At 38.0% G+C, this 23,695-nt stretch overlaps 1 protein-coding gene across 9 annotated transcripts in view; it reads right to left on the bottom strand.

Annotated features, from left to right (window-relative positions):
* si:zfos-588f8.1 overlaps nt 1–23,695 on the bottom strand; it is a 59,516-nt gene that overhangs the window by 26,821 nt on the left and 9,000 nt on the right. For all 9 annotated transcript variants that reach the window (XR_010914969.1, XM_067512121.1, XM_067512122.1 and 6 more), the window contains exons 2-4: nt 14,602–14,822; nt 14,276–14,495; nt 13,439–13,948 (exon numbers count right to left, since the gene is read on the bottom strand). Coding sequence is in view for 8 of the 9 variants with exons in the window: in XM_067512121.1 (XP_067368222.1) it covers nt 13,439–13,948; nt 14,276–14,495; nt 14,602–14,762 (891 nt within the window). In the remaining variant the exon portion in view is untranslated. The remainder of the gene's footprint in view (nt 1–13,438; nt 13,949–14,275; nt 14,496–14,601; nt 14,823–23,695) is intronic.

Raw genomic sequence — 23,695 nt, 5'->3', positions numbered from 1 at the left:
TCCAGCACACCCATCGTTTATTTAGTTTATGTATTACTGTAATTTGTCTTTGGTTTTCTCTCCTGCTACAATACGTCATTTACCTCTATTTTTTGAGTCCACTAAAATCTTCAAACCAAAAGGTGATTTTAAAATAGTTTTGAGACTTGCTAAGTAAAAGGCAAGAGTTGTTGCTTGTTGGTGGATGATGAATGCAAAAGCTCAGTTTTCTCTTTTCCGTGACCACAGTCATGCATCTTCAGTTTAAACTGGGCTTGCTCAGACAAGCCTCCTACCCACCCACTTTTGCTCTGCATTATTCCCCACATATGCTGCATTTTATACAGAGATAGCAGTATATGTAGTACAGGGTATAGCAAAAAAAAAATAAATAAATAATAAAAAAAGCAAGTGTTGCAATTGAACCACACGACAATAAAAAGTTCAGTTATTATTTAGATGGTTTTAGAAAGGTGTAGATTAAGCTACATGATAATTTCAGAGGATGAAGTTTACGTGCTGTTGAAGTGTACTGTTCTAAACTGTGGAGGATTCATTTTGATTTTGAGCCTCCCTGATAGGAAATAATTCTATACAATAAAACAGAAAATTTTAAACTACATCTTCCAAAATTAACATGGAGTTTAATCAATACCCTCTAAAAACAGGTTCGATAAAATTGAACATCATCACATTCCAAACGGGTGGATTTACTGCAAGACTGCTATATTAACCTGCATGAACTTTAGTTAGTTGGCATTTTATTATGCACACCTAAGTGTGTTTAAAAGCAAATATTTTATCTGTAAAACTGTACATTTAGAACAGAGCGATCACTTATGTTTCAGGATATAGGGTCTGTTTTGTTTTGGGACTCACTGCTCAACGGTGCCAACTGTGCCTAGTACCATTCTGCATAAACACACACAAAGCCCTGGGAAACCTCTGCAAAATGCAGGCTGCTGCACCATAGAGGGAATGCTAAACATGTCACAGCAACATCGGTGTTCACCAGATGATGTGATTGGCTAAATGGCTTATTAAGTCTGACGAAGAGGTCTGACAGGTTTCCAAACTGTGTCCATGGAGAGACATGGTCTAATCTGCATTCTTACAAAATAAGGGTTGCACTCAACAAGTTTTGTAAAAAAAAAAAAAAAAAAAAAAAAAAAAAAAAAAAAAAAAAAGGAGAATAAAGGCTGAGTGCAAAGGAGGGGGGGGAGAGATACACAGAGAGAATGCAGTGATCTGCACGCTGCGTGGATCCAGTGACAACCTCATGATGCACAATGTAGTCTTAACTCCTTTGTGCATTTCCACCTCAACAGAGGTGACCTACTGTACCAGATTGAAGTCTCATATCCCCATTCACCCCTGTCAATCAAACGCGCACACACACAGGCACACACACACTTCTCCTTACAAACAAAACTAGGCTTGTGTCTCTAAGACAATGCGGTTTAAGAGTTGTTTGTCTCAACAAGCAAATAGGACAGACATAAGAAAGTACAAATTATACACTTCTTACAATTGCATATTTAAGGAAAAGCTATTTACACAAATACATTTAAATTGTTGTTGTGAAAATAAAAAAAAAAGTTGACTCCACAGAAATAACTATATATGCACTGTAAGCTACCATACTTTTCCCAATATTTATGTAGTTTCCACTCTGGTTACCTTCCGTCTGTGATCATCTGGAAGCATTACAGCTATTGGCAATTTATTTAACAAAATTTCAATATGCCTATTGCTACTAAAACTGAAGGCAAGAGAAAAAGTATTAGTAATCAGTAAAAAATGCTGGTGTTTGTTGCTATAAAACTGAGGCATTGCTGCATAATTTTATTCCTTGCTGCTCAAAAGAGGTTCAGTTAAATTTTTCCATAGGCAATGCCAAGACCCTGACACTGACACCTCACTACAGCATGGATACACTCTCAAAGGACTACATAGTCCAACCATCACAAAGACAGTTCCTAAATTCAAAGGGATAATGTCAGGCACTCATGCAAAACTTAAAACCCTATAGATGGACAAATGTTCACTGGCAGACCTTGTCAACCAAGTTTAAAAAGTCCAACTTCATTTATTTATTTATTTATTTTTTAAGTGTCCGAACAAGCAGTACAGTAATACACTGTATAATCAGAAGGACCTGCAATTTTGAGGTAAAACACCAATGGTACTTGGTGACAAAATAATTATTGTTTGTTGTTCTGAATGACAAAAATGCTTTAGTAAATCACATGATGTTTGCAGAAATTGAATGCAACCACGTCTCTACACAGTTCCTCCTCTAGGCTTGGCCTTGCTTCACACTGCCACTATATTAAACTAACTTCAGCTAAAATCAACAAAACTGTAAACATAGAGATAATTCTTTGAGGTATAATAATAGGAAGGGGGTTGGGGCTTCAATTTAATATTACATTATATATATATATATATATATATATATATATATATATATATATATATATATATATATATATATATATATATATATATATATATATATATATATATATATATATACACATACACACACACACATATATATATATATATATATATACACACACACACACACACATTATAAAGATTATATACTGAAAATAGTAAATAGTGACAAACGGTAAACGCATAAAAAGCAACAATATAACGATTAGGCCTGATATTTTGACCACCTGTTCAATTTAATGCAATCCAATACAGTGGCTCTGGCATGAATTCTACTTTTACGAGGCTACAATTTCGGAGTTTTTAGGTTGAAACTGTAAGAAAGGTGATCATTCTTGTGCATTTAAGAAGATGTGGTTTTAATGTTTTGGCCACCCTATTTAAAAAGAATGAGCTGAGAGCAACTGTGAAAACTAAATTTAGTATAGTGGAAAAAAGTCGTGGTAGTAGTGGCTGGGAGGAAAAAAATACAATGGTTTCAATACAAAGTTTGATTGTTACTCAATCATTACCGTCTAAGGCTGCAAAGCAGATCAGAGACATCTTTGTACAAACCAGGGCTGGTGCGACGAATTACTTCAATGATTATAAATTGGGCTACAAGTTTACAGTAAACAAAGATTTGGTACCTGGGACAATAAAGAAACTATCTCACAGTGCGCGGAAAATAACACAAAAACATAAATATTTGTGTTCATCATCAGATAAAAATTCTTCAAGACACCACTGAGATTAGCAAATTAGAAAATAAACTTTTGGCACAGCTTCTTCTCTTGGATACTGAGTGAGGGCGAAGCTCAGCTAAGTGTCCCTGCCTGTCTGTCAGAACACTCATTAAACAATCATAAACTGGCAGAAAAATAATTTCAGCTGTGCCTGCAGATCCCAATCCACTGCCATGTGTTAACCATAACAAGCTTGTTGGCTAATCACTAACTAGAATGAACACATTAGCTTACATCCACCTAAAAGCTGGAAGTCAAAAACAGCTATATGTACTGCACTAACTGTTTAACCTTTTGTGCTACAGGTTGCCATGGACCCTGGTTTTGAATCAGATTCAAAATAATGAAACAGCTTTATAGCAGTTACAAAAAAATAAAAAAATAAATAAAAAAACACACATCAGATCTGAGTACTTGCTGATGCAGTGTGCCCATACAAGTATCAAACTCTTTTGCTTCTAGAATGAGTTGCTGGAAAGTAAAATCCTCATCAATCCACTGCAGTTAAACATATTTTGCCAGAACAAAAATTCGAGCATAATCCTGCCAAAACAAATATGGAGGTATTTGGTGTTTTGGTGTATTTGCAGACAACATAGAAGTCAGAGTCTACAAAGGAATATGAAGGTAAACTAAAGCGACTCTGTAAAAAAGTGAATATCAGGTTCTAATTATTTTTAAAATAGTAACTTGATCTTAAGATTTAGCACAGCACAGCTTGCATTTGGCTTTATTTTTGATGTTATCAATTATCTCTAAACAGCTCTAAAGTACAATATCTCCACCGACCTACTAGATGTTAATGTGGTATCAGGTGGAGCATTGCAGCAGCAACTTGCAATAGCAATATGAATGATGCCTATGAACTGTACACCAATGCAGAAGTCAAATTCTAACATTTCTGTAGTATTAAAATTTTGTTAGAGGTTATTTGACATACAAAATCTTAGAGTCTATAGAATTGATACCCTTCTCTGTTAAGTCTTCTAAATTCTTTTAGAAGACTTAACACTTTTCCAATGTATAGAACTGTAATGTCTCTGTTTATGTCTTCATGTTTGACAATGTGTGTAATTTTTAAAAAAAAATCTTTGCTATGGTAAAAAACCAAACATTTTGTCGATATATATTTGCCATTTTGCTTCTCTGGACCCCTACAGCCTACTTTAGGACCATCTAAACAATATATACAGAGGTGAGTTGCCAGAGCTAATGTACATGTACAATAATGCAAGCAGAATGACAAGATACATGTAAGAAATAAAAAGCTGGAAAAGTAAGTAAGTTTTTCCTCCTCCTTAGGTCTAGTATTTTATCAGTTTAATCAGTTTAATCAGCCACTTTAAGCTGCTTCACCCAGATGTGCACCACATCAAACCCCAGCGTGTTGTCCACCTACCATGAATAGACCCTATAAATCCCTGCAGCATGATGCTACAAGTATTGGCCTATAGGAACGATACATCCTACTGTTCAACAAGATTCTGACTTGGATTTAAATAAACTATGAGTATGTAAGAGATGAATAAAACACGCATGACAAAGCAATGCACAAAGCAATGCAAGCTTTTCCCAGACCCATACACAATTCAACCCACCATGACCAAATATAGCTATGGAATAAAAAGGTGCAACCAAACTAGAAGATGAACAATGGAATAACAGAATGGGCAGCTACTCCTCTGCACTTCCTGAACAACAATACAGTACTTTGGTCTATCCACACCCCTCGAGGCTCTGACCTAATGGCAAAAAGAACTAATGCCATTACTTTCTGAGTTGTAGCTACTTCCTGTAAATGAGGGTTCCGGATGATAGGAGCTTCCTGTCTGAAGTTGTAAGACAGAATGGATGAAGGAGACTGAAATCTTAGGTTTAACAGCACTGTGCGGGTTAGACATATATTGAAAGTTTAATACTATTTTACTCCCATGTCACTTGGAATAATATAATGGATTCATTGTCTTATTCTACAATTTAATTCTACGAATTTACTTAATTATGTGTTAAATTTTTGGAGTGGGAGTCATGCTACTCAAGCATATACACATTATTTACCTGTAACCCACCAAATCAATAACATCAGACCTTACAACAAAACTCCTTAATGCTGATGAGCAAAAACTAAGGTGTGGACAGAGACCACAGAGGCTAAAATAACTTTCTCATTAGGAATAGATCATATGGCAAGTCCATTTTATCTTTACATGACTGAACAATTAAATCAAGCTTTTATTCCAATGTGTTGGACAATGTGTTGCTTTCTGATGATGGAATTAATATAGAATGCCACACATGGATGGTCAAATTAACTATATATTCTATGTTGTTCCTCAACATAAAATATAAATATATTAATTTTTATTACATTTAAAACAAGAAAAAAACTGTTCAGTATCTCCCCATTATTCATTCCTTCAATAAGCTGCCTGTCATATTTTAGCCAACTTTCTACACCAGGTGAGGGCTCTGTTAACATTAGTAATAAACTGATTTTAAAGCCTGACAAAAGAAAACAGAGACACCCAAAGAATCACGTAATAGAGGATCAACCAGTTTGACCAGTTTATAAGTGAAACACTCATTTGGGGGCAGGGAGCATTTTGTGGGTAGAAGCACTATTTGTTCAAAAGAAAGAAAAAGAAAGTGGTGACTGGCATAAAGCAGAGGAGTCTATGCAAAGTAAAGTAAGACAGGGGTAAATTGAATTTGCCACTAATACAGCCAGTCAGAGTTTAGCGCTGCAAACAATGATGTAATCTGCTCAAAATGTAGCCTACAGCTACAAACCTATAGTTTAAAAATACAAAGAGAGAAGGCACATAAATTATTAAATAAAAAGTATTTACATCACTTATGTATAATCCTTTTGTCAAAGCAACAACTGCATTTTTGTAACTGTCTAAAAATAGATTTCTGCAATCCTTACAATACTGGAAACTGTAAGGGAGAACCCGTCACAGGTTGACCATTCATGTGGAAAGTAACAGCAATGAGCATATTTCTGAGGAGTTACTGTTTTCTCTGTATAGCAAATAATAAGATATAATCATTCTTACAAGAAGAAATGCACAAATGTGCATAGGATATTTGACAGACTGATCCCAGATTGAAGCCACTTCCTTCACTGACCAGGCCTGTAAAGACTGAACCCGACTCCCTGTCTACCACTGCAACCACAGCTCTTGGACTGGGCTAACACACACACACACACACACACACACACACACAGCATTATGGGAGTGAGCGACATAATGGTTGTGTGTCTGCCAAAGGAACCAGAACTCTGCTGATGGAGGGAAAATGGTCTCCTTCGCCTTCCCCTTCTTCCAGAACCAAAGACTCAAACAGACTGACATAACCATTAAGGGACCAACGCTGCACTTATTTAAATGTATCTAAAAGCAGCAGCAAAACTCCAATACTAGGTCATGGGGTATGATAGGGATGCAGCCAGTGGTGGATAGACAGTATTTACTGTAATTCTAAGTTACTGTATCTGTCAATTGTGTATTCCTGCTCAAGGCAATAGCTTGGGGCCAGTTCCCCTGTGACCTCTGTTTCATTCTATACTGTTTCTCAGCATAACGTTTTTGTTTTTTTGAATTTTCTTTCAACTGATTAGGTTATTTTTTTACTGCTTAGCATATTTTGTACTACTTTCTACGTACACTTTTTCTGACTAAAAAGGTCTATTTTTAGACATGTTGTGAAATAAAAACAACTATGAGAAGAGAAAATTTACTTCTAGTTCACAACTGGGAGTAATTAGTTCCTCACACTACAGAAGGTTATTACACAGAAATAAAATCATTTCTACTTTTTGCATTTCAATTGTATTTACTCAAAGGTCACAATCTTTAATGCCACCCAGGACACCATATACTTACACCATATACAGCTTGCAATGTGACAAAACTGCCACAGGCTGTTGTTGCTTATGAGAGAGTGGTATTGATGTGGACTCTGAAAATGGCATCACAACGACAACCCCGCTTGAGGTCTGAGCAGAGGTAAGTTTTTCCATATGTGAAAGTAGAAGAGACCCAGTTTCACATTACAGAGATGAAAAATAAACAACATGAATTCACTTTGTTCTTTGCCATGTAGCTCAGGGATTAAACTCAAAAACAATATTATGTAATAACTTACTTAAATCCCTTTCACAGATGCACTGGAATTATGACACTCTCTTGACTTTGTCTGGAGGGGTTGAGAACGTAAACAAATGAGACGCTAAGACATTATCCGGACTTTTTCCTTCAAATTCTCTAGTTCATTCATATGTGAATCTGGCTTTATTTATTAAATCACAAAGCTAAAAGATGTCTACCTTGTCACCAAAGACAGAGCCATATTTTGCAAGAAGCCCTGGCTATTTAGCTGTCTGCAGCATCAAGACAGCGTTAGCCATAAGGGACAGAAGCCTTCACTTACTGATGACACTACATGCATCATTTTCCTAAAGCCTGTAAGCATATACAGTCACATTTGCTGTCAGAAAGCAGCAAATAAAAAATTGTAAATATATTCTTTATGTTGTGGCTTGATTTACTAAAAGCATGAAAATAAGAACTTCCTATGTGCCTTCTTACGTGCTGAGCCCTGCCTTGTTGCTTACTCTCGTACAACTTACCAAAGGAGACACACTGTATCCATTCAGAGCCGATGTGACAAAGAATATCAGACTGTTGGTCAGTCTGCCTGTCCATACTCAAGAAAGGTAGTTCCCTATTAGCTATTACTAGTTTAGACAGATCAGACTTTTTTGGTTTAGTTTGGCTGTCTTTTTGGTTTATTATGCTCTGTGAGAAGCTACAAAGAACAAGTCTGTACAAGCATCTAATTTCTTAGAGAGAAGAAAGCAGGAGGAGGGGCACAATATCCTGCCTGGAAGGCCAACAGTTATACTAGTTTTGATGAACAAAAGTCAAGTTGTTGATTATTCAATGCTACAGACCAGACTGGAAACAGCGTTAAACAATTAGCCAAATAAACCATCAGACATATCAGTTTGCTTAAAAGTAGGTAAAGAAACCAGGAAGTTGCACTATCCTGTCAAGATTCCCACAACATTTTCAAAGATAAGGGTTTACATGAAAGGGTTATTGGAGCAACTTCCCATCCTCTTTTTCACTTCTTCTTTCTGGGGAAACCATAGTCTTTACGTTCAAGTTTTTTAAATTGTGTACAGTCTACCATTTGCTCCATTAGCCCACGCACAGAAGTGCAGTACACATTTGCTCAGTACTACTGGGGAACTGACACTTTCATAAGATGTTTCTTCATTGGTAACTAGAGACATAGTGAAAATACCTAATACCAAAAAATGCATATCTTTCTGCAATTGTATTTTGCATCTTCTGCCTATATAGGCACGAGAAAAAGTAATAGCACTGTGCAATTTCCTGAGTTTCTGCATAAATTGGCCATAAAATGTGATCTGATCTTCACCAGAGCCACAAATATAAAACAAACAAACATGGTATTTGTAAACTAATGAAACTCAGCCACTCACGGCCTTTCATGTCTTCATGTAACACGCCCATAAAATATACAACGTGGAGGTGGAAAAAGTGATGTCAATAGTGTTACAGCTAATAACAGGTTGAACCACTTTTGGCAACAATAACCGTAAGCAAGTGCTTCGTGTAGCCGTGGATTAGACGTGCACAAGGTTAAGGAGGAATTTTGGGCCGGTCGTCCTTGCAGAACTGCTTCAGCTCAGTCATATTCTTAAGACGTCTGATAGAAACGACTCTTTTGAGGTCATTACCCAGCATCTCTATAGGGATGAAATGTGGGCTCTTCTTTGGTGTTTAGGCCAATTGTCCTGCTGCATTACCTAGCTTTTTCTAAACTTCTGCTTGTGGACAGCCACTCTGAAATTGTCCAGTAGGATAGCTTGATAAACTTTGGAATTAATTTTCTCCTCCACAATGGCATGCGGTCCAGGTCTAGAGGCAGCAAACTAGCCCCATATCATGATGCTCACTCCACCGCACTTCACTGTTGGGATAATGTTTTTTCTTAGTATGCTATTTTTATCCCATTCATAGTGCTTTGTGTTCTTCCTAAACCATTTTACATTTGTTTTATCCACAAGACATTTTCCCAGTAGTGTTGTGTAGTGTCAAGGTGGTTTTTGTCAAACTTTGTGTACTGCAATGTTGTTTTTGGAGAGCAATGGCTTACTCCATGGTGTCCTGCCATGTCCTGTTCAACATTTTGTGTATGTGCATTACTTCAGCGAGAACAACAATACTAACAAATCACTACTATTTATGGACAAAATGTCTAATTGTGGACTGATAAATATCTAAAATCTTTAAGATTACTCTGTAACTCTTTCAAGCTAGATGTAATTTAACTCTTATTTGCCTGAGCACTGCGTTTAATTCATTACTAGATTCAATTGTTTTTTCCCAAAATGTAAATAAACCCACTCACTGTTTTAGTCACACGTTAGACCTTGTCATTACGTATGGAATTGAAGCGGATAATTTAACCATATTTCCTCACAACTCTCTTCTGTCTGACCATTTTTTAATAACATTTGAATTTACAATAACAGACTATATAGCAGTTAGGGAAAAATTCCACTATAGCAGATGCTTAAGTGAAAAAGCTGTCAACAAATTTAAAGAAATTATTTCTTCATCATTTGCTTCACCATATGTTAATACAATAGAAAGTAGTCTCCTTAATGTTACTCCTGCACAAATAGATTATCTTGTTGACAATTCTGCAGCCTCATTACGTACAATACTCGATAGTGTTGCCCCTCTGGAAAAGAAGGCAGTAAACCAGAAGAGGCGATCTCCATAGTATAGTTCACAAACACGCAACTTTAAACAGGCAACACGAAAGTTAGAAAGGAAGTGGCGTTCCAGAAATTTAGAAGAATCTCATTTAGCCTGGAAAAATAGTTTAAAAATGTACAAAAAAAGCTCTCAGTGATGCCAGAACAGCATATTATTCATCATTAATAGAAGAAAACAAGAACAACCCCCGGTTTCTGTTCAGCACTGTAGCCAGGCTGACTAAGAGCCATAGTTCTGTTGAGCCTACTATTCCCTTAACTTTGAGCAGCAATGACTTCATGACCTTCTTTATGAATAAAATTGTAGCTATTAGAGAACGAATTCACCAGATCCTCCCCCCAAAAATTACAGATAGATCTTCATGTACAGCAGTGCTAGAGTCATCGATAAGGCCCCACTCCCTGTTAGACTGCTTTTTACCCATAGATCTCTCTGAGCTAACTTCAATTATTACCTCATCTAAACCAACAACCTGTCTGCTAGACCCTATTCCAACTAAGCTGCTCAAGGAAGCTTTACCCTTAATAGATACGTTCATATTAGATATCATAAATCTATCTTTAGAAACAGGCTATGTACCACAGGCCTATAAGGTAGCTGTAATTAAACCATTACTTAAAAAACCCTGTCTTGACCCAGGTGTTTTAGCCAATTACAGACCAATATCTAATCTCCCCTTTATTTCTAAAATAATTGAAAAAGTAGTCGCAAAACAATTATGTGATCACCTTCATAGGAATAATTTGTATGAAGACTTTCAGTCAGGATTTAGAGTTCATCATAGTACAGAAACAGCACTGGTAAAAGTCACCAACGATCTTCTCATGGCCTCAGATACTGGACTCATCTCTATACTTGTTCTGTTAGATCTTAGTGCTGCATTTGATACCATTGATCATAACATTTTATTACAGAGATTGGAACATGAAATTGGAATTACAGGAACTGCACTAGGTTGGTTTAAATCTTATCTATCTGATAGATTTCAATTTGTTCATGTTAATGATGAATCCTCCATGCACACAAAGGTTAGCTATGGAGTTCCACAAGGCTCTGTGTTAGGACCAATACTTTTTACTTTATATATGTCTCCTTTAGGCAACATTATTAGAAAACACACAATTTCCACTGTTATGCTGATGATACCCAGCTATATTTATCTATGGAACCAGATGAAAATAATCAGTTAATAAAGCTTCAAGCATGCCTACAAGACATAAAGGCCTGGATGTCCCACAATTTTTTACTTTTAAACTCAGACAAAACTGAAGTCATAGTATTTGGGCCCAAAAATCTCAGAGATATGATGTCCAACCATATTGTTACACTAGATGGCATAAGTCTGGCCTCCAGTACTACTGCAAGGAACCTTGGAGTTATGTTTGATCAGGATCTGTCCTTTAACTCACATATAAAACAAATCTCTAGAACAGCCTTCTTCCACCTACGGAACATTGCCAAAATTAGGAGCATCCTGTCTCAAAGTGATGCCGAAAAACTGGTCCATGCATTTGTTACCTCTAGGTTGGACTACTGTAATTCCCTACTTTCAGGATGCCCCAGTACCTCCCTGAAGAGCCTGCAATTAATCCAAAATGCTGCAGCAAGAGTGCTGACTGGAACTAGCAAGAGAGATCATATTTCACCTTCACTAGCTTCTCTCCATTGGCTTCCAATTAAATGTAGAATAGAATTTAAAACCTGCTTCTTACATATAAAGCTCTGAATGGTCAGGCTCCATCATATTTAGAAGACCTCATAGCACCATATCATCCCAGTAGACCACTTCGCTCTCAGAATGCAGGCCTACTTGTGGTTCCCAGAATTTCCAAAAGTAGAATGGGAGGTAGAGCCTTTAGCTATCAAGCTCCTCTCTTGTGGAACCAGCTCCCAGTTCAGATTCGGGAAGCAGACACCCTCTCTACTTTTAAGTCTAGGCTTAAAACCTTCCTTTTTAATAAAGCATATAGTTAGTTATAGTTATGCTGCCATAGGCTTAGACTGCTGGGGGACCCACCCCCCAATGCACTGAGCTCCTTTCCTCCTCTTGACCATCTCTCCTCTCCTCTCATCCCGCAATTGTCACCACTGTATGTCATTAACTCTGTGTGTTCTCTCCCGTAGTTGTCTTTGTCCTCCTCTGTCCCCTTCTCTCTGTCCCTTTCTGCAGGTGTCCCCCGGCTTTGAAGCTGTGTGTCTTCCAGCGTGAAGCTACTGGTCCTACCAATCTGCCCGATGTTTTGTTGTTGCTTTTTGTTGCTCTGTTCTTTTCTCTCTCCCCTTTCCACTCACCCCAACCGGTCGAGGCAGATGGCCGTCCACCCTGAGCCTGGTTCTACTGGAGGTTTCTTCCGTTAAAGGGAGTTTTTCCTCTCCACTGTTGCCTATGGCTTGCTCCAGGGGGAATTGTTGGGTTCTCTTTATACATCTTTATAATCTTGACTTTATTCTGTAAAGTGCCCTGAGATGACTTTGTTGTGAATTGGCGCTATATAAATAAAGTTGAATTGAATTGAATTGAATTAAGTTTTCTGAGATCTTTCTTGTGAGTTATGACTTAAACCAGTGGATGCTGCTTGTGAATAGCACAATGACACTGTTTGAGTTGTTTTATAAGTCAATTTAGCTCTAAATCACATGTCCATTCTTGTTTCATTGACTGGATTCCAGGTTTGCTAGCACCTAACTCCAGCTGACTTTTACTGACCTAAGTAAGCCTGTGTTGCAATTACTTTTTTCCATTTTTACTTTAATGTATTTCTTGAAAACATACAAAAATCATGGCCGTGTTTTATCTGCTTATAAATATTGTGTTTAATAATATTTGTGGCTCTGGTAAAGATCAGATCACATTTTTAAACCATTTTTTGCAGAAGGAATTTGCAAACAGTGCTATTATGTTTTCCAACTATATTTGAATTTCAATGCTATAGCAACAGGAAGAGTCACTGTCATTGATGAGTATCATTAACTCAAAATACTGTAACAACACTCATTGAAGTTGGTGCATAACATAAACTAAGCATTAATTACTACACCATATCATTTTTTTTAAGTGACTGATCAAAAATATTATAAATTATAATCTTGACTTTATTCTGTAAAGTGCCCTGAGATGACTTTGTTGTGAATTGGCACTATGTAAATAAAGTTGAATTGAATTCAACTGAATTGATCAGACAGGTAAATCACTAAACTCACCTGTGCACTGGCATAATGTAAATTTTATTGTGCCACTGACTTTTATACCAGAGTAAATCCAGTCTTTCAGCCTTTTACAGGCATTTATCTGTTTCTCCAACAAGACCAGATGGTTGAGGTTTGAGTCACCAACTCAAACTGAGCCGCAGAGGGTTACATATATTTACTATTTATCTACATTTTGAAAGAGAAATATTCTCAGATTAACTGGTTATTGCCCAAATTTGTTGTCACACTGCATCTTACCTCCAGGACTGGTCCAGCCCCCAGTATAGTCCTCTCAACCCCGCTGGCATAGCCTTTCTGGCTAAGTGCTGTCAAACAGTGGATCAGGAAGTTGGTGCTTTGGGTCTTGCCTGAGCCACTTTCCCCCGAAATGACAATGCATTGGTTGACCCTTTTCCTGAGCATGGTGTAATAGGCCACATCTGCGATCGCAAAAATATGAGGCTCCAGTTTGCCCAGCTGGTGCTTCTCGTACATCTTGACATACTTAGGGTTGTAGATGGGCAGGAATTTAAAGGGGTTGATGGCAATGAGTATGCTGCCTGCATAGGTGTAGATCTTTTTCTTGTAGAAGCGTGTCCGCAAGTTGTTTAATATGCTGTCCTCACTGAGGACGGGAAGGTTGCAGAGGTCTGCAAAGTCATCTTGAGGAGGGGGAAGGAAGCCCCTTGCAGCTAACCGCTGTGTTTCCTGCTCCTTGGACACAGGTGGAAGGTGAACATAGTGAATAGAGCCATCATTGTTCCTCTCCTAGATAAAGGAAAGGGAGGGTGGTTAAATTTTTTAAAACAAGACACTACTGATTTGGACACATTCAAATTACATTGACCTTGAAGGTGTTTCTCTTACACATTGTACTGCGAGGGAGAAATCCATTTGGAAGCATTATACATTTTGCTAGTTCACATGCTAGCTGTTTATTTCCCATTTTTAATACAGTACCAAGATTGACACATTTTTTAATGAAAATGGCAAAAAAAGAACATACATAAGCACAATGCCTCAGAGAGGACTTATTTTTCCACTGTGCACATCTAGAGTCCGACTGCATATTGAATTGTGTGCTGTGAAATCTACCTGTAGTAAGAAGTAAAAGCCAAGGCTCTGAGGATGTTTATCCTGGGCTTTCCGAGGCCACAGCAGAAACCTCTGTACAGGCAAGTCTCCGGCCTCCAGTACCCACTCTTCCCCTCCACATTCCTTCACCTCGGCGAGAACATACTGCCGGCAAGGGTCCAGCCCCAGTGCCAAAGCAGCATCTGAGATCACAGATGATGCTGTTGCTTCTTTCTGTACTCTGATGAGTAGATAAAAGTCTTATTTATTTTATCAATGCTGAGTTACAGTAGCTTCTTTACTTAGGAAACAAATACAAAATATGTACATCTTTGTGACACACTTACCTAAGGCTGCAGCAGGTGGAGGACTGGGCAGCCAGCCTCGGATAAATCTGGAGCAGGTATAGGCGGCCATCGTGGTCGTTAGAGTTAGCTGGCCCACCTCCCCTTTTTCCTCTACCTGTGTTCGTTGCTGTGGGGGCAGCGCCATCTCTGACACTCATCATGAGCCAAGGGGGGTGGCTTCAGCATGCCGCACCCACTACCTCCCTCTCACCAAGCAGCACCTGGACAGGACAGGTTGATGGATAATTGACAGTTATTTGCACTATTACATAAACCATTATCTTCCTAATCATTTTGCATATTGACAGTGAACCATGACAAATGGAATGCACAACCCAGTTTAGAGTAAAAACATCGGGGATGAAAGAAAAAAAGACTGTCACACCAACAACTATTTATTCATATGAACAGTCAGTAGTTTTGAATTGACAGTAAACACACAGTGAAACCTCAGATAGTAATGGTATTAAGTATAAAAAATTACTGATCAAAAGCCAAGCAATGTGTCATTGTAGCTCTGAGCAAGCATTTTAAATTCAATCAAAACAGGTGATTTTAAAACAAAGTCTCAAACCCTATGGAACGGTCATCGTTTAGATCCACTAAAATATTTGATTCTGCATGTAATGCAGCTCTGCCAAAGGAATGTCTCTGATTAGCCTAAAAAGAGCGCTAGACAAGTAATTAGGAAAGACTTACAGGACACAGGCTTTATGGATAAGAAAGATCATCAGTGAGGCCTGTGTCCTATCAAGTTAAGTACTTGTCTCCGCATCTTTCCTTGTAGTCCGTTTTATCAGTTTTAGTTTTATCATAGTTTTAAAATATGTTTGAGGTCTGTAGACCTGAGCAATGTGATCAATTTACTCCAAATAAAATACTACCTAATCCAGAATGATAAAGGTGTACCAGTCACCACTGAAATGATAATAAACATATAAAATTCATGTAAACTATAACTCATATAGCTAAAATTGCCCGGTATGGTCCTCTCCACCCTGCTGGGTAAAGTATAGTATAACTCATAATAATAATAATAATAATAATAATAATAATAATAAAATCCTTATAAGCATTGACGTCATTTCCAAAAATGCTGCACTTATGCAAAAATGCCACCCTGTCACAAAATAGGCTAGCATGAGTTGAAATAATTTCAGAAACAATCGGTGGCAAAGTGGCCACCGATAATTGGTGGCCAATTATACCACAAGATAGAGAGGTTTTAACGTTGCAAACTACTGGTACTCTGTTGAGTCTTTTAATAGCCATGATGCATGAGCTACCCATCCCTGTGGCTGACCGATAGGCAAAGAAATAATGTGAAAACCATTCCATGGAAAGAGCATAGTATTTGCATTATAAATAAGTAAGGAGAATAATCCCACAAGATTTTTAAGACAGGATATACTGTCAGAACTCAATGATGTCTTGTCTTACCCAAATAAATTACATATTGTAGTCTTCTGAAAAATAAATGGGAATGCTAAACTTCTTAAACAGCTTTGCCAAATCAGATAATGTCTTGTAAAAATGTGACATTAAGTAACAACAACAAAAAATATGTCAGACACAAAAACGTTGTTTAGTGTTTAGTGATGAGGTTTAAATGGAGAGAATAAAGCCAAGTTTGTGACTTTCCTTAAAAACTAGGCTTAAATGTTTAAAGCAAGTTAAATGAAATGAAACTATTTTATACCTATGGTTAAAAGTATATTAGACAGCAGGGCTGAAATACATTCACTGATGAATCAGTTATAGTGATGACATATTTGTTAACAATGCAGTGCATTCTTCTCACATCACTTGTAACTGAAGCTTTACCATGAGTTGCAACTGCAGATGCTGCAAAGAAACTGAACCCTTCCGCTCAATGATAGCGGAAAGTTTCTGTTTTTGTTTCTTGGTTGTCGACCTAAGTTAAACCACACAGGGTTTAATGTGAGCACAGTATTCACTCTCACAGATAAAAAAAAAAAAAAAAACTACAGTGATGTGTGATGTATAGACATTTAGCAACTGTTCACCACAACAAATTATCTCTCTATCCAAAAATGTCTCAATTTCCTCTGCCCTGCAAAGTCCCATACAAAAGGACTTGCAACATCACAGCGAACTGAACTGACAATTATCTAAGAACCTCTCTTCAGTGCCAACTATGTCCATCATTGTAACAGTTTTACACCTATAATATTAAATTACACAAGAATTAATAAAAGAAATACATCAAATATCTGTACTAAATGGTCTCGTGTTTTTATCTCAAGAAAAAAGAAACTCACTAGCTTTTCCATACACATGTGGCTACAAAGAGACTGCACAAAGGTCAAATTGTGTTCACATGGCTTCATTCATGTATGATTGTTTGTTTGTTTATTTACACACAACAATCTACTGTACAGTAGTTAGTGTTGATTAAAAAAAAACAACGTAGGGCTAACACTACTCTGTAATTAGCACTCAAGTCATTGCACAATGATATACCATAGTAAAACTACACATTCAGTTCAACAAACACCAAAATTACAAACATTGTCAATTCCAGTGGTTACTTTTCCAGACTGACATGATGACAGATTTATATGATTACCATTTAACAGAAACTAGTTAACTTGTTCTAGTGGATTATTTTTAAAGTCTAACATCCTACTGGAGCAATGCAAAATAAAAATAATTCATGTGACAAGGACTAGGTTTAAATCACTGTATGGCAGGCAGATTGAACTGCTATGGTAACCTAATCCAAAGTCAAGTCTTGTAGGCATGGCAGGCTTTATTTTATCACTTTTACCATTCAAGGAAATAGTTTATTTTCTCAACCTGAAAAATAAGAAACGGATATTTGAGATTTTTGCTAAAATAAGCAGGCATAGATAAATAAAGTCTCAGACATTTGCATGCATGATATCACATTAGTAAAGCTTATTTTCACAAAACATTCCCCAGTTTACCAACATGGATAGCATACCACAAAGTGCTGCTAGCTTCTAGTAACTGGTTGTATGTGTTTTTCCAATATATCTGTAGGTGCCTTAGAGCCACAGTATATTACTTTTCCCTAATTTGTTTGTAGAATAACATGGAGTAGGCTGACAAAGACTACTATGACAAAGAGTTACTGAACAGCCTGTCCAGGGATATGGGTGGCCTGGCAGTGTAGAGTGGACAGATTTTGAGTCTCATGCTACTATTAGCTTGATTCTTGCATAGTTGCTTATTGTAGCTTTAACTGATTCTTCATTATTAATATTCTATTATTTGTAGCTTTACATTAATAAGAAGCAATGAAAAAAACAAAGATGGATTAAACTGCATAGCCATGCATAACAATGGTAAGCTAACTCTGGAATCACTTAGGTCACAGTAGAGAATTAGGGGGAAAAAATAGAGCAACTTGAGACTCATGTGCTTGTGCCTCTGCCAAGCTGGCTGACCACAGTCCCAAAAACATGGAGGCCTGTAATATGCCAAAGCATGCAAAACTACACAGACCACAAAAGACACCATCATCATTATCCGCCATCATGGTTTAAATCAGTCCCTCTAACTTCAGAGCTGCTCTTTCAATTAGTTTTATACATAAGGCTTTAGTATCAGACACAAGGCATTTCATTTGAACTTGTGTCAAAGAGAAGACAGAATAAAAAGAGGAAATGATACACAGAGAGAGAGAAAGTAAAAGAGCCAAATATCTGTAAAGACAGACAGAAAAGATGTCCCAGGAGACCATCAAAGGAAACAGGGGCTTTGACATAATACAGTTTCCTGCCAGCAAAGGAGACCCTCTATGAGGAAGCCCAGCATTCCACAGATAAGACCTGGGGTTGTATGCTTTGCACAGGCTTAGCCCGGCACTGAAGCTGCTTACTGGGGGTAGATGTTTAGGGACCAGAGCACAGCACTACAGCTAAAGGTAGAGCAGGGCTCTTTAGCTGATTACTGTGTTCAGCAGGAGGCATTAACAACTAACAAGCTAACAAGATGCACCACTTATCCTTGTTAACTCCATCCCACCTAAACCCTCATTATCAAGTCATGTAGAATAGGTTTGCAATAATTTAATTCTACTGTACATTTATCAATAAGATTGGCCTGTATAAAGACATCTATTAGCATACTGATAAGGTTTATTGTTTTGTACCTCATTCAATTTTTTAGATTCAACTAGAACACACTTGTTCACAAAGGCCCTTTGATTTTCTATTATTGCAATGAACAGAAACTGTCATCTGGGGTCAATGTGTAAGTAAACCATTAAAACACCAGTAGTGTACACACTGAGTAAAAGTTTAAGAATGCACACATACATAAACAACGAAGAACATTAAATACCCTATAGCCACATTAGGAAGTGAGAATACAGCCTTATAGGACAAGCACTCTCCCAACTCCATTATAACTGTAGCTTAAAATGCAGAAATAGGGATTGAGCTGCCTTTATTTTTTTTAAACACTCACTGATTGACAAGCCAACCAAGTCTTAATCTCTCCTTTCTCCCAGCTCTTGTGCCCTCTTCCTCGCCCACATTCAAAATATATCTAAAGCTCCACCCAGGGAAGTGGAGGAGCCGGAGAGATAGTCAGCCTACGGTGCCAATTAGTGAACAGAGAAAAGAAATATTTTGCCTGTATATGGACTTTAGTTGTAGTGTTTATTACCTCACTTGAGATAAGTGAAAGTCTTGAGTGTTAAGACTCTAATGTTGTGTTCCAGACAGTAAATGTTCTTCCAAATGGATTTCCTCAGACTGGCAGACACTCACACTCATATAAATATAGTATATACACTGTTTAACAGAGCAGACAGTCAGTATTGAGACACCACTGCCTCTATCACTATGACTCTATTATGTGGCAGGAAGTGAATGACCCAGTGACACATACTGGGTAAGCTGGAATATTCTCTCTACTTCTCACTAATGTGAACTCTCATTTGCACGTCTCTCAGCTCTCAGCTGTATGTCTCACACAGTGATGCACACATATACAAACCAGAGGGGGGTTGTTATATGACCGGCATGTGTGGGCCAAAGATTTGGTGACTCCCTGCATTCCTTCTCTACATCACAAGAGGATGCCTAATCAGGGCTACAGGAAGCTTTAGTCATGTACAAAACAGTAACAGCAGTTAAGGAACCCAGAAGATTAGATTAACCTAGGTGATCAATCAAATATAATTATTATGAAAACTATAAGGCAAAATGCAGCTTTGAATGCATTCAGTGTATACATCTGTGCCAACATTAAAGTAGAGCATCTTTAGATATGGATATGAAGTTACAACACTAAAACCACCATAGGTACTTTATTCAGCCTGCAGCTGCACAGTGAACTGCAATGCACTGTGTCATCTCACATTAGTTCATCAAAACAGGCATTAAATGTTTCAGTAATGTGGGCTCCAGAAGCTCTAGACAAGCAACCCTTTGCTTTCAAGTCATGTGAACCCCATGACTGTGCCCAGTTGTCGTGCCTTGGACAACAGCTAGTAGGTAGTGACCACTGCACACTGGATAGACCCCACAAGACTGCTGGAGATGCTCTGACCCAATCATCTAGCAATCACAATTTGGCCCTTGTCAAAGTCACTCAGATCCTTACATTTGCCCGTTTTCAACACATGAACTTGACAAGAACTGACTGTCCACTTGCTGCCAAATACAACTATATAGGGAGAATACACTAGCGATCAAAGAAGCAAAGGATAGAACCAAAAGCCAATAATCATAATAGTAACTACTTAAACTACCCAAGCTATGCAGGTCAAATGTTTATGTATAAGGAATTACTGACACAATTACAAATTTCCCTAAAGATTAATTCCAAATATTTCAGTAAAATTAACAAATGTATTGAAAAAAATTGCTCCAAAAGAGTTAGAATCAAAAGGCTCCCTCTATTCTCAAGAAGGATTATGTTAATCATCATGTCACATCTAAGACAAAATCTACTGAAGAGAAAGAGGGTAAGGGGATAAAGAGGATTCAGCAAGGGCTTCATAAACCACTCAACAGTGAGTTCATAAGGTTTACACAGACAGCTGATGGAGGTATGTAGCATCCCTGAAAAAGCTGTTTTAAGGCACTAAGAGCACTTTTATTGGAGCAACAGAAATCTCTTCTGTGTTGTGGAGGACCCACCCCATGTACTGAAAAAGCGTAAATTATGAGTAAATATGTAAATAATGACTTGAATCACTAAGCCTGAGCAACCTGTAAATGTTACTAAACTTGTGATAAAGGCTAAAGCTGTGTCAGTACTAATATCACCAACGTTCCTAACGCAGAAAGTCTAATAACATGTAAAAAAAAAAAATTTATTTAGACAAAAATAACATTCATACTGTGTCCACTATAGCTTGTTTAAAGGCTTTTTCGCAGGAGTTTCTTACTAAAGAATTAATTGTTCAAACCCATTCCACCAACTGTTTTATAATTGTGTTTTTTTGAAAATCCTAAGATCTTGACTAGAAACAGGTTTAACTTTGTTTCAGCGACTTGTGTGTGTGATGACAGAACAGCCAAATAATTTGCAGGATTCAGAGGGTTAACTGTCTGAACATCTGTTTTTAAGTTAAAAGTAATAATTTTGTTGTACACTGGATTTCAAACAGTTCAAAATCTCCACATCTACTTTCACTACTTCCAGGGTACATCTGTGTGCCTGGCAGGATTGTTGTAGACCCAGCTCTTTTCTGTCCCCAGGGAAAATGGAGCTGGGGCCACCAAAGTATCCATCACCACTATAACTCTTTTTTAATGACCTAATGGAGATGAGATGGGCAGGCTCACTGCCAAGACAGGGTGCATTGTCCTCTTGGTGCAATGAGAAGAAGCAGAAGGGAAGTACAAACAGAATACGTGCATGTTTGTTTGTGTATGCTCTCTGGGGCTTTCGTTGTGTGTGTGAGAGATTCATAAATGTACTTAGGACTTGTGTGATACAGGCAGAGACCGTTCTTGTTGCTGCTGTGTGTTGGTAAATCAGCCTCAGGGTTAAAGCTCTACAGGAAGTGCAGATGCTCCGAAAGAGCTGTGAATAGAGCAGAGCCCTTCCACTACAGCCATGTGGCCTATTCAAAGATGCAGCCCTTTGTTTCCAAAGGGATCCAAAACCTCAATCAGGGAATTAATGCACCCAGCAGACACCAAGTGAGCTCAATAACACGACAGATAGGGAGAGAACTGGGGAGAGAGTGAGGAAAAAAAAGGGCCTAAAAGCTCATCTCCTCCCCCCTGTCTGTAAGTCAGCTCAAAGGCTGTTCAGCCACCAACAATAAAACCTGAGCTTAGGAGCATCTGCTGCCTCTGTCTGTGGAAGAGAATAAAGCAGTCAGGAGGTAAAGGGATCTAATCTTTGACTTATTAATATATTATATTCATTCAAAATGGAATTCACACAGTTCCATTTCTGGATCAGCTGTCTGTGTCTCCCCTTATTTTTTCCTATCTCTCCCCCAGCGCTGTCACTCTGCTGAAACACGAACACACACAAAAAACAAAAGTCAGAAAACAGTGTTTTCTGTAACTATACAGTTAAAATAAGTGCGCCAGGCTTCCAAAATAAGTCTGAGGTGGAGGAGAAAACAGATTACTTCTGCATGTAAACGCACATTTCCAGTACACTGGTTACATTTCATATATCCCCCCCCCCCCCCCCCCCACACACATATACTGCAGTTACTGCAGCTAGCCAGCTTACAGTCACAATAAATTACCATAACTGTATTGGGCAATGCTAATCAATTATTACATGGTCATCTGAGTACATCGCATTGATTGGCTACTCTCAATATCATGCGTCTTTCTCATGTATTGACAAGTTGAAGTGGGCTGCTGTTCATTTGACATCACTCAGAGCTGTATATGACCTCAGGCTGGTCACAAACACATGGCCCAACCTACTTTATAACAAATCAAAATTATGGCTGTACTGTATCACTTCTTTAAGGTTTACAGGTGTCAGCTGGGGAAGGCCAACATTACTTTTAGCCACAGCTTTATGAACTCTTATTTTATACACATTTCACAGCAGGTCAGAAATCCAAGAGGCCCGAATACAGCCTTACACTACTCCCCTGTGACTCGCTGCCCGCCTTCCTCCACTATACTTTAGTGTTTTAACTGCTTCCTTAACTGTGCCCCTTTCACTTCTTTCATATCACTGTCTTTTATGCAATCTCCCAAAGCACTACCCTCCAGTACCTCCTCCTTTGGACTCCCCACTGGTCACCCCCTTCTTTTCCCCACCATCTAACATTTGGAACTGCTGTTTTAACTCAGTCCAGATGCCAAGGCACACAGAGTGGAAGAGAAGCTCAGTCTTGAGGAAACTCTACTTACCATAAACACCCATGGCCTTGATTTACATATGATTCCCCTTTACTATTCTCTTTTTTTAATCATTCACTCAAACCTTTGGGCAGGCCTCAGTGAACAGGACAGCACAGATTTGAATTAAACAAAAAAATGAGTGCTTTCTTTTTCTAACCACTCCAAACCTGCACCAGAAAAAACTGGTCCTCACATTTAAACATATATGCAATTATATCCCAATCTTAAACATCTACCTTGCAGAGACTCAGGCCCTAAGAATCTTTCATCCAGAAATGAATGCAGGAATAAGACTACGCAGAGCAACCAAGATGGCAACAAAGAATGTGTGTTTTCAATTAGTGTGATGAGCTGAAACTTCAGATTCAAAGCAGTAGAATCCACATGAAATACACCAGAGTATTGAGGCCATGGCATGTCTGACTAAATGCAAGCCAGAAAGCTCTGCTTTGTCTGATTGGCTGTTGCAGATTCAATCGTGGCTTGTGGTGATTGGGGGGAGGGGGGGAATTATGTATTATGATGGAATAATACACCAGTGGAGATCAGTATTTTACAAATACCTTAAAGTGTCTACATGTATTAAACTGGTATTTACAGTTTACAGCGTAGGTGTTGGGCAAAATAACATAACAGCAAAAAAAAAAAAAAAAAGGGTCAAGCTGAAAGCTGTTGATCTCTTTTTATGTGTCATAAGAAAGCTGTTTGCTCCTTCTAGCATCAAGAAGATCATTCTGAAAAAAATCGCTTATTTGATTAAG

Source organism: Channa argus, chromosome 8, assembly GCF_033026475.1.
Source record: "Channa argus isolate prfri chromosome 8, Channa argus male v1.0, whole genome shotgun sequence".
NCBI classification, from domain to species: domain Eukaryota; kingdom Metazoa; phylum Chordata; class Actinopteri; order Anabantiformes; family Channidae; genus Channa; species Channa argus.
The sequence above is the reverse complement of the archived record's forward strand: the minus strand, read 5'-3'. Positions and strand labels throughout refer to the sequence as shown.